Below are 12,500 nucleotides of genomic sequence, written 5' to 3'. Positions count from 1 at the left end.
TGTGTGTGTCACTGGTTGTGTGTGTGTGTGTGTCACTGGTTGTGTGTGTGTGTCACTGGTTCTGTGTGTGTCACATGTTCTGTGTGTGTGTCACTGGTTCTGTGTGTGTGTGTGTGTTACTGGTTCTGTGTGTGTGTCACTGGCTGTGTGTGTGTGTGTGTGTGTGTGTGTGTGTGTGTGTGTGTGTGTGTGTGTGTGTGTGTGTGTGTGTGTGTGTGTGTGTGTGTGTGTGTGTGTCTGTCTCACTGGCTGTGTGTGTGTGTGTGTCACTGGCTCTGTGTTTGTGTGTGTGTCAGTGGCTCTGTGCGTGTGTGTCAGTGGCTCAGTGCGTGTGTGTGTGTGTGTCAGTGGCTCTGTGCGTGTGTGTCAGTGGCTCTGTGTGTGTGTGTCAGTGGCTCTGTGTGTGTGTGTGTCACTGGTTCTGTGTGTGTTTGTCACTAGTTGTGTGTGTGTGTGTGTGTGTGTGTGTGTGTGTGTGTGTGTGTGTGTGTGTGTGTGTGTGTGTGTGTGTGTGTGTGTGTGTGTGTGTGTGTGTCTCACTGGCTGTGTGTGTGTGTGTGTCACTGGCTCTGTGTTTGTGTGTGTGTCAGTGGCTCTGAGCGTGTGTGTGTGTCAGTGGCTCAGTGCGTGTGTGTGTGTGTCAGTGGCTCTGTGCGTGTGTGTGTGTCAGTGGCTCTGTGCGTGTGTGTCAGTGGCTCTGTGTGTGTGCCACTGGTTCTGTGTGTGTGTGTCACTGGTTCTGTGTGTGAGTGTGTGTGTGTGTGTGTCACTGGTTCTGTGTGTGTCACTGGTTCTGTGTGTGTGTGTGTGTGTGTGTGTGTGTGTGTGTGTGTCACTGGTTCTGTGTGTGTGTGTGTGTATGTGTGTGTGTGTGTGTGTGTGTGTGTGTGTGTGTGTGTGTGTGTGTGTGTGTGTGTGTGTGTGTGTCACTGGTTGTGTGTGTGTGTGTGTGTGTCACTGGTTCTGTGTGTGTGTGTGTGTCACTGGTTCTGTGTGTGTGTGTCACTGGTTGTGTGTGTGTGTGTGTGTGTGTGTGTGTGTGTGTGTGTGTGTGTGTGTGTGTGTGTCAGTGTCACTGGTTGTGTGTGTGTGTGTCACTGGTTGTGTGTGTGTGTGTGTGTGTGTGTGTCACTGGTTCTGTGTGTGTGTCACTTGTTCTGTGTTTGTGTGTCACTGGTTCTGTGTGTGTTTCACTGGTTGTGTGTGTGTGTGTGTGTGTGTGTGTGTGTGTGTGTGTGTGTGTGTGTGTGTGTGTGTGTGTGTGTGTGTGTGTGTGTGTGTGTGTGTGTGTGTGTGTGTGTGTGTGTCACTGGTTCTGTGTGTGTGTGTGTGTGTGTGTGTGTGTGTGTGTCACTGGTTCTGTGTGTGTGTCACAGGTTCTGTGTGTGTGTCACTGGTTCTGTGAGTGTTTGTGTGTGTCACTGGTTCTGTGAGTGTGTGGGTTAGTGGCGGTGTGGGCCAGTAGCTCTGTGTGTGGGTCAGTGGCTCTGCGTGTGTGGGTCAGTGTGTGTGTGTGTGTGTGTGTGTCAGTATGTGTGTGTGTGTGTGTGTGTGTGTGTGTTGGTCAGTGGCTCTATGTGTATGGGTCAGTGGTTCTGTGTGTGGTGTGTGGGTTAGTGGCTCTGTGTGTAGGTCAGTCGCTGTGTGTGTGTGGGTCAGTGGTTCTGTGTGTGGGTGTGTGGGTTAGTGGCTCTGTGTGTAGGTCAGTCGCTGTGTGTGTGTGGGTCAGTCGCTGTGTGTGTGTGGATCAGTGGCTCTGTGTGTGTTTGGGTCAGTTGTTCTGTGTGTAGGTCAGTGGCTCTGTGTGGAGATAACATTTTTTAGATCTTTTTATTATATATTTATTTATCTTGCCTTTGGCTGTATCCTGCCCTCCAAATTCCGTTAACATGGCAGCGCGACATCACGTAATGCACATTGCCATAACAACGAGACGCTCCGTGACGTCACGCGGCATCAAGTTGACATGACAACGGGACGCATTATGGCGCCGAGGCATCACGTGATGCCACATTGTCATAGCAACATGTCACCACCTGACGTCAGTGTCTCGTTGTCATAGCAATGGGGGGGCGTCACGTGATGTAATTTGTTTTATAAATAATTGTTTAATGTGTCCCGGTTTTCATTTTGAAAATCTGGTCACCCTACGTACGGACCTGTACATGTCCCCCAATTTCGGTCTGGGAGAGCACTCAGCTGAATTTCCGACAATTATGCCATCTATGTGTGTGTAGCTGTGTCCCTGTATGTGAGTATGTGTGTGTGCTGGAAGTAATGTGTGAATAAGTGAATGGAAGATGGGATGAATGAGTACTTCAAATGAGTGTAGGTATGAGTGTGTTAGCAGTGCTAGTGGTTGTCGCATGGCCCATAACGTTGTTTAGTGGAGGAGGCCCGTAGTGGCTTCTTCATGAGTAAAATATGGTAGCCCTAAGTGTAAAGTAACACGTTGTTTCTATTGCTGCTAGTGCTGCTACTGAACATAAGCTGCTGCTTGTCTAAATGAAATTTTGTGTTGGCGGAATAGTTTAAAAATATACAATGATACTTTTATGTGCAAATGTGGTTACTGAAAAATGTGGGGTCAAAGAAAGCAATTCTAGTAATCTGTGTCTTACAGAATGTTCTTATTAAAGGACAAAGACAAGCAGACATCTGCTTATTAAGTGGCATAACATACAGAACTTGCACACTGCTAGCGCTCTTTCCACATGAGACATACAACCATGTCAATGTTTAAATACAGTTGACATCTATGGATGATATTAAGTAAAATATGATTGCAGGAGCTTATTCAGTAAGCTGCGATAGTGCTGATCCCTCGCTATGGCACGGAAAGCCCCATTCAGTTTAACGGGGCTTTCCATGCGGTAGTGCCAAAACAGTGCCATGGCAGCTTACTAAATCATCAAGCTGTGAAGAGAGGTTTGACTTCTCAATCTGACGGTAACTCGGTTTGACCTGAATGACAATTACCGCTGGATTTTGATTGTGCTGCTAGACTGGCCTCTCTGTGCACTGCAGAGTATTATATTGCAGAGCTTTCCTGGCAGTGAAATATTTACATTAGTTATTGCATGACTGTTTTTAACGTTGACGTAACAACCCAATACCTCAGTCCTGTACTGTTTTCAGCACGAAAAAGATGAAAGCTCCTGCCTGAGCTTTATGTAAATGAATATGGCCTGTCCCTAGGAGCAGGAAAGGTGGCGCTCAGGGGCAGCATGTCTCAGGGGGCGGCAAGAGGGAAAGAGTAGCAGCAATTTATATATATATATATAACCCATGTCCCCCCGTCCCCCCGTCGCAGATTGGACCTCTAGGGTATAGTGAGGGCTGGTTACTTGTATGTGGGTGGTGCGTACCTGTGAGGAACAGAAGGGCCTGAGTCTCCCGCGTTGGTATTGGGGATAACAGGGACAGGCTTCTGGGGTATATGCCTTCATCTTTAGTGGTGGTGGTGCAGCGCCTCCATCTCTGGCGAAAACCTAGGGAATAGGCTGGAATCCTCCCAGAGAAGCCCTGGTCCCAGGGCGAGAGATTCCAATCTCACACACAGTCTTTTTGTATAAAACAGCAATGTCTCTTTATTGTCCTTACAACAGCACACAGCAGCAGTTCAGGCACAGCAGCAGTCCATATGCAGTGTACAGGATGTTGGCCTGCTCTCCTTTTCCTCCAAGCTGTATCCCTGCAGGATGGGCTGTATGGGGTTCCAATATCCCCCCGACACCCACCCCTAGGGTATACCCTCTGGGTGGGGCAAGTTTCCCCCCCTCACCCTTTGAGTAGGGTAGGGGCATTGGTCCACTTAGTTTTATCAGCTCTAAACAGGCTGGTCTTCTGCCTCCTCTCCAATCACAGGTGTCACTCTAACCATGGTCTCTCCAATCAGACACACCAGCCCTCTCTGCTCCCAGGACAGAACTACTTGTCACTTACAGGAACAGGCAGAATTAACTTTAGACAGCCCCACCCCTCATGATGTCAGCAGGACCTCCCCTCTATCTCAGGCCTGCATACAGAGTCAGGGGCCTGCCTCTATCACTCAAGGCAGGGCTTGAAGCGGGGGAAAAACCCATGATAACTACTGGCGGCCTGCCCTTAACAGGACTTACACCAGTAGGAGGAAGATATATAGCCCCCATTTCTTACCGGGGCTACATATATACATATATATATAAATATATATATATATATATATATATATATACATATATAAAGGTAAACCCCGTTATAACGCGGTCCTCGGGGTCCACCCCGAGACCACCGCGTTAATAACGGGGTCGTGCTAAATTTTTTTTAAAAATGGCCGCCGCGTGCCTGTTCGTGAGGGAGTGAGGAGGGAAGGAAGGAAGAGGTGTCCAGAAGCCCTACATGCGGGCCACATGCCTCCTCCCTCTCCCTCCCAGCCCCCTCCCTCTCCCTCCCAGCCCCTTCCCGCGAGAGGGAGGCCCGGGGAACAGAAGAAAAAAAAACTGCCGGAAGTCATCAGCTCCGGCGCGAGAGGGAGGCCCGGGGAACAGGTGATCAGCCGCCTCGACCCCTGCAGCACCAACCCCCCCAGCACCGTCACCACCCTCCCCCTCGCAGGACCGGGCCCCCTCGCCCCGCCGCATCGCAGGGTCGTCCTGCCACTCCGCCGCATCGCAGGGCCCCGTCACCCCCCCACCCCCCAATGACGTCCCACCCCCCGCCCCGGGCCGTACCGCCAACCTACCCCCACCTACCTGCCCCCCCGCGCTGCACCGGGCCATCCCACCAGCCCCCGCAGCATCGGGGGCCCCCGCAGCCATCACCCCCCTCCACCGCAGCACCACCCCCAGCGGCACGCAGCGCCCCCCCCCCCTGTAGCCACATGCCTCACCAATCATCCCCAAGGTAAGGCTGATTTATGTGTGTGTGTGTGTGTGTGTGTGGTGTGCGGTGTGAGCAATGAGCAGTGTGTGCAGTGTGAGCAATGAGCAGTGTGTGTGCAGTGTGCAGTGTGTGTGCAATGTGAGCAATGTGCAGTGTGTCAGTGTGTGCAATGAGCAGTGTGTGTGCAGTGTGCAGTGTGAGCAATGAGCAGTGTGTCAGTGTGTGCAGTGTGAGCAATGAGCAGTGTGTGTGCAGTGTGCAGTGTGTGTGCAGTGTGTGTGCAGTGTGTGTGCAGTGTGTGTGCAGTGTGTGTGCAATTTGAGCAATGTGCAGTGTGTGCAGTGTGAGCAATGAGCAGTGTGTGTGCAGTGTGTGCAGTGTGAGCAATGAGCAGTGTGTGTGCAGTGAGTGTATGCAGTGTGTGCAGTGTGCAAAAAAAAAAAACTAAAAAAAAAAAAAAAAACATTTTTTTAAATTTTTTTTTTTTTTAAACGGGAGCCACGGGAAAACCGCGTTATAACCGAATCGCGGTATAGCGAGGCGCGTTATAACGGGGTTTACCTGTATATATATATATATATATATATACACACACACACACACACAACACACACACTCACAGTTAGTTATACACAATTTGTAATAACGTATACTTTAACACATGAACATATTAATTTGTAATATATACAGGGGTCCCCAGCACACAATAAAGGAATAAAGACAAAATCTGTCAACAAGAGGATCAATGTATTGAATGTTATAGCAGCTACAAAATCAGCCTTGGCATAGGTCTGGAGAGTACATCTTGTGGAGAAAAACAGTACAGAGGGAGAGGAGGGGAGGAAGGGGAACAAGGGGGATGAAAAACAAAAAAAACAACAAAAGGAAGGTGAACAACGTACTATACACGTAAAGTTTAATGCGATAAAAATGTAGGGGGGGGAGCGATGTTTCGGAGCCAAATGCCCCTTAATCATGCCCGTTCTCACAGACTGAAAACAGCCTATGGTACTTCCCTAGTTTACACACCTTCAACCTACTACCTCTCACCAAATGAATAAGGATGAATAATGAACTGATAAACTAAAATAGTTGTTCTGTCTATTAGCAATAAGTCTATCCTATAGGTACATGAACCTCAATAGTGCTAAAAAAAAAATAGCTAGGCATATAGACTGTCTAAACAGATTAACAGTAGTGCACAAATCTGTGACAGCAACAGTAGAACCTCACAAGGTACTAGGCATATATGCCTATTTGGTCTAGTGAGGGAGCCGTAGCTGTACCATCCACTGAGCAGTGACGTCACACGCACCGGAGGAGACACGGAGTCCGGAGTCCCAGGTTGCAGACGGAGGAAATCCAGAGCCAGAGAGGAGGCGGTGAGAATGGCGGAGTACCCCCTAGATTCACTCTTAATGTGATAAATGCGATTTTAATTCTGGCACATTGTAAGTGCACATTTTATATGCCTATATACTTTTTATAAAGTCTATTTCAAGACAGATCGCGCTATGTAGTTCTGTTTCTTCCTCTACATGTATCATTGCCACACTGATGAGACGAGCCTGGAGGGAGTCACACAGTATACAGCATCCACCTGGGGTGGCAGCCCAATCTGCCAACTGCATATATACCACTAACATCTTGTGAGTAGATAGACCGGTAGAGCCAAGATATTGACACCTGATTGGATTTTAGTCTCAACGTCTGCACTTAAATTTGCACTGTTTTTTGTTTCCTTATTTCCCCATATTTTGCTCCTCCTGGATTGTCTGAATTATATCATTCTACTTGGAACCCGGGAAACAGGTTCTGCCAGAGGGTTTGAGCAGGGATATATTATTTGAGCACATATTTTATTGTATATTGCACTATTAACTTGCACGCAACCACTATTTTATTTTAAGTTGTTAGCGCCTTATATTCACTATCATTCACTAGGCATATATGTACAGACTGATAATACTGAAAGATCATGTGCTCAATAGCACCTAACTAATCACTTAAAGCATGGCAAAAAAATGTTTTGCACAGTAAATTGAATAAGCGTTAGGCCGAGTCCATAGAAGGACCAGCCGCGCTGAGCCGTGCGGACGCTACGCGCTGAGCCCCTGCATCCTCAATGAGGATGCCTTGAGAGGGGGCTCACGCGAGTGTCCGCAGGCGTGCGGAGGCGCTGGATTTTTCAGCCGACAGCCAAGCTGTTTTTCAGCGCACTGTCGGCTGAAAACATCCAATCAGCGCGGAGCAGAGTCAACGTCACGGCGTTGTGACGTTGACGTCGGTGCGTTGCGGGTGATTGGCCCAGCGACGTCACTGCCCCGCCTCCCTCAGTCTCCCCCCGCCTCTGATCGCGCCTGCTGGCCTCAGCGTCAGCGCGGCTCCGATCTGCTCACCCTCTCTATGGCCCCAGCCAAAGGCTGAACAAGAGACAGTGATTAGGACACAGGGACAAATGCCAAGTCAAAAAGAATGTTAGCAATACGAATCCTCTGCTGTGGTGATGACTGCAGACTACCCCATGAGAGCCACAGACGTCACACCACAGCAGAGGATTCGTATTGCTAACCTTCTTTTTACTTAGTGAGTTATTAGACTTTGGAGAGCCTTATCTGAGAGGTTTGGACAAAAAGCTTTACTGGTGACACCTTTTGCAGTCTAACTGGAAAATAGTTTTGTGCTGCCGGGTGATAAACTAGAATAAGCAGATGATGCAATGTTAACACTGCAATGTAGACTTTTTGTAGTTTTTAATAAATATTACAATATAATCAAAACCAACTAGAAACAAAAAAAAAAGTAAAGTTGGTTACTTGCTTTTAATTGCATCATACTGAATTCATTTTTTAATCTATAAAGAACATTTAGGATGATCTACGAAAAAGTATGACAACATACAACACATTTCTGGAAATTATGAATTATTAGAACAATGTCATACAATGATCTTGCGCTCACTTTGTAACTCCCACCACTTCTCCAGCCTAATCAATACACAATAGCCATATAGTTAATTAGTGTGACCCTTGCATTGCAATACTCATTTGGAGTGAATCTCAATCAGAGCAGTTCTTACCCAATTAGGACATTCATGTACCACTACTTGAATATTCCCAAAAACATTGGCTTGATACACCGTAAACACCGGATGGTTGGGATTTATGAATAAACCATTGGCTCTTCTCCCAAGATAGAAGGAGACCAGGTTCTGCTGTCCATTTTCTCCAAATAATCTATCCCTCTCGTTCCCCAGCGATACAATACGAACTGACCTAGAAAAAAAAGAAACCAATTATTTAAAGATCTATACTATCCTAATGCTTTATTTCACAATAATTTAGCTTTACACTATATTGTACTATTTCTAACCATATTATTGGGAACATGCTAATCAAAACTCTATCTTGTTCTGCATATCGAAACCTCTTATTCAATATGCTGTGAAGCTGGTTCCCTGTGCTGGAGAGAATTTTAGTCCCAATTATTTTAAATGGAGCTGAACTCTTATCCACCCAGAGAAGTGGATTCACAGCATATAGAACAGGGGCATACATCAAATACAAGCCTTACCCTCTGTACATGTTTGAACATTTGCAATATCTTTTAAGATTGTTGTATGTTACTGTACATCAAAAATGAAATTGCTGTTCAAATGTCCCATTCCTACTTTTGTTTTATTGGAAAGATATGTTATGTTTTTTTATATCCTATCAAAATAGAAAGGGTATCATAACGCTCACCAATTGAATTCAATATTGGGTATATGAATTTGCCTATGTTGCCAGAATTGGCAGCTGGTGCTATGTGCTTAAGATAATGTCGATTTATCAACAAGGACAACAGTTGAAAAAGTGGCTGTTGCCCCAAAGGGAAGCACATTTGAGTGGTGCACTCTCAGGCGATTAAAGCTTAATTTTTAATTCAACAATTGTAATATATATGTATACACACAACAATACATTTAACATAAGTGTATGTTTAAAAATAGGAAAAAAGGGGACTTCCGGTGACGTCACAGCCGATGGTTTGCTAGTGAGAGAGCTCCTGGCGCCCTCGCTACTTAAGCTAATAGAAAGAGCTTTTCCCCCACCCCAAACTCCACGAATTTGGACCCCACATTAAGTTCAAACACCGGAGAGATGACAGGGAAGACGCAAAAGAAGAACCAGTACCCAGTCACCAAGTTTTTCCCCCCGGCACAGCGTCTGACTGATATCAGTCCCGATGGGCAAGATGGCGCCGAGGAGGAACCAGAACACGAGGCGCGCAGCGGCCGACAGAGCCCGATCGACGCGGATCCCCCCATCCTAAATAAAGACTTTTTCGACTCACTCATCATTAAAATGAGGAGGGGGGTCCAAGAAGACACAGAAAAAGCCCTCCAAATTATACGCGCCGAAGTGGGAGCGCTAACGGAGCGGACTGAGGACTTGGAAGGGAAAATGGAGGGAATTTCAAACGAGCAAGCAGAGACCCACGAAGAAGTCCTAAGATGCGGGGACGCGATCCGCAGCATGCAAAGTAAGTTGGAGGACCTAGAAAACAGGGAACGAAGGCAGAACATCCGCCTCAAAAATATCCCTGAGGACATCACACACGAGGAACTCCAACCTTACCTCCGCAGACTCTTCCTGCAGCTTGTCCCCGATCTATCAGACCACGATCTGCACACAGACCGAGCCCACAGAGCCCTCGGCCCAAAGCCAGCAGATCCTAACCGTCACAGAGATGTGGTGCTCAGAATGCACGCTTACTCTGCAAAGGAACGCATCATGATGGCTGCCAGGGATCTACGCTCCGTGTCAATGGACGGTGTTCAGATCCAACTATTTAATGACCTCTCCCAACTAACAATCAACAAAAGAAACGCGATGCGCCCACTTACCTCCCACCTCAGGGACCAAGGGGTTAAATACCGCTGGGGGTTCCTCTTTAAGTTGGTGGTGCTCCGCAATGGCCGCCACCACACAGTGTCCGCCCCTGAAGATGCAAAGGACTTCCTAAAAGCTTTAGGGGTCCCCCCCCCTCCACAGAAGAACAACCGCCCCCGCACAGATGAGACGTCGGAGACGGCCCCCCAAGAAACCCCCCGAGCATCGGAGAGACTGGCCAGTCAACGACTCCGATGAACCTTGATGCCCGCGCTGCCAGCTGAGATTCAAGAAAAAAAAAAAAAAAAAAAACGCAAGACTCCCTTGCAGACATCCCACAACCCAGAGGCCCTAAAAGACCGAAGCAGATGACTATCACCAAAACTACCAACAAGCGAGAGGCCCCTTAGGCCCTGCAGGCCCTAACACAGCTTCCCACAAACCTTCGCCCCCCCTCCCTCCCCACAAAAATTCCCTGCAACCCCCCTCCTTTCTCTCTCCCCCCCCTCCTCTCTCCCTCCCCCCCTCCTCACTCTTTCCCCCCCCCCTCCCCTCCTCCCTCCCCCTCCACCACTGCCCCCCACCCCCCACACTCTCCCCCTACCCCAGCCCCTTACCCCCCCCCTTTCTTTAAACATAGACATACTATCTACTTACCTTCCCGCTCCCCCCTGATGCCAAGTGGACCGAAGCTGCACCCGCGGAGTTCCAGATACCAGCTTCAGGCAACAGCAACCGCACCACTCCTCAAGCTCCTCAGAAGACGCCCTCTCGCGATCTCTGCGGACGAGAATACCTCACGAGCCCCAACGCGAGGAGACCCGACTCCGTGACCGGAGAACCAGGATCTCCACTAACAGACCCCTCTTGCCAGAGACACCTGCCTGACCCCCTCCCCCCACCGGTCCCTCTTCTCCCCCCCCCCCACCACCATCCCCTCCTCAAACCCTCTCTACCCCGCCCCCCCTCCCTCAACCGGAGTACCCAGCTTATTTACCCCCATGTTTCCCCCCGATGCCAAGGGAAACAAAAAGCTGCACCCGCGGAGACCCTGGCTCCAAAGAAGAGAACCAGCAACCGCGCTGCTCCACAAGCCCTTTCCCCACGTTCCCGCAGGACAAGAACCCCCCCCCCCCGGGTACCCAACCCGAGGAGGACTAACACCGAGACAGGAGACAGGAGATCCAGGGACTCTCCCAACAGACTCAACCACTCTAAGACTGCTGCGGGAGACCCCCTCCCCCCCCCCACCCACAACAGACAGGTTGTATGAACAAACATTGACACCCTCCTCTCCCCTTACCCCTTAATAATAAAATGTGATGTACCCCATTATCTCCCAAAGATAACCTAGTTAACAATGTACAAACTACATACGTCCAATCAAGGTATAATTTCACACTTTAAGTATGACCCAGGGTTAAGAAGGAGCTCTCCTCAGGAGCACCCCCCAAATACTAAAGGATGTTATAAATAAAATGCACCTCCCCCCCGTTCCCCCCCCTCCCCTCCCTCCCCCCCTCCCCTCCCTCCCCTTCCCCCCCTGAGCAGATCAAAGACACTCTTAGCTATCCCTCCATAAGAATCCCTCCCCCCCCATCCCGCCCCAAGGTGTCCCCCCCTTCCTCCTCCCCCCCCCCCAGGGTAGATCGGCTATGTTTAACCAACCTGTTTCACTCCATATTAATGTATGCACCAATACTGATTGTATAGAAGACATCCACAATGTTTAAGCAATACTCCGGCCTTGGAGAAGAACTCCTCCCGTGAGCAATGTTTTTTCCACCGGTTAATGATGTAAATTCTGTGTCCCCCCCACCCCTCCCCCCTCTCCCCCCACCCCCCCCACTTTTCCAACCAGACCACAGACCTCGATAGAGGTCTCACCATGGGAACCTACCCCCCCCATCTCACTCCAAGGTGTCCCCCCCCCCTCCCCTTCCCAAGGCAAATCTGCTATGTATAACCAACCTGTTTCATTCCATATCAATATATGCACCAATATTGAATGTACTGTATAGAGAAAAAAAAAAAAAATGTTTAGGCGATACCTTAGCCTAGGAAAAGAACCCCTCTCGAGAGCAATGTGTCAACCCCACACTGACGATGAAAATACTATGTACCCCCCCTCTTCCCCCCCCTCCCTCCCTCCTATCTTCCCCCCCCTTCCCTTTCCCCCCCCCCTCCCTCCCCCCTCCCTCCTATCTCCCCCCCCCCTTTTTCCCTCCCCCCCCTCCCTTTCTCTCCCCCTCCCTTCCTCCCCCCTTCCCCCTCTCCCCTCCCCTCCTCCCCTCCCTTCCCCCCTCCCTCCTCCTCCTCCCCCCCCTTCCCCCCTCCTCCCCCCCTCCCCTCTTCCCCCCCGCTCCCCCCCGCCCCTTCCCCTTTCCCCTCTTCCCCCCCCTTCCCCCCCCTCCCCTCCCCCTCTCCCCCCCCCTATCCCCCCACACCCCCCCTCCCCTCCCCCCCCACACCCCCCCTCCTTCCCCCCCCACCCCCCCCCCCTCTCCCCCCTCACACCCCCCCCTCCCTCCCCCCCCTCTCCCCCCCTTCCCCCCCCACACCCCCCCTCCCCCCTTCCCCCCTTCCCCCCCCCTTCCCCCCCTCCCCCCCTCCCCCCCCCTCCCCTCCCCTCCTTCCCCCCCCCCTTCCCCCCTCCCCTTCCCTCCCCCCCTCCCCTCTCTGCCCGCAACCCAGTGAGGGCGCCGGACCCTCCTTCCTGGCTCTGATCTGTGAGTGACGCCCCGAAAGTTCTCCCAGGGGCCC

General features: G+C 50.1%; 1 protein-coding gene across 1 annotated transcript in view; it reads right to left on the bottom strand.

Moving 5' to 3' along the window:
* Positions 1 to 12,500, bottom strand: part of RHOBTB3 (Rho related BTB domain containing 3) — a 124,939-nt gene that overhangs the window by 102,061 nt on the left and 10,378 nt on the right. Inside the window, exon 2 of the mRNA XM_075584271.1 lies at positions 7,943 to 8,138. Coding sequence (XP_075440386.1) covers positions 7,943 to 8,138 — 196 coding nt within the window. The remainder of the gene's footprint in view (positions 1 to 7,942; positions 8,139 to 12,500) is intronic.

The sequence above is a fragment of the Ascaphus truei genome, chromosome 1, assembly GCF_040206685.1.
Source record: "Ascaphus truei isolate aAscTru1 chromosome 1, aAscTru1.hap1, whole genome shotgun sequence".
Classification (NCBI taxonomy): domain Eukaryota; kingdom Metazoa; phylum Chordata; class Amphibia; order Anura; family Ascaphidae; genus Ascaphus; species Ascaphus truei.
Note: the sequence above shows the minus strand (reverse complement) of the source record. Positions and strands in the feature narration are given on the sequence as shown.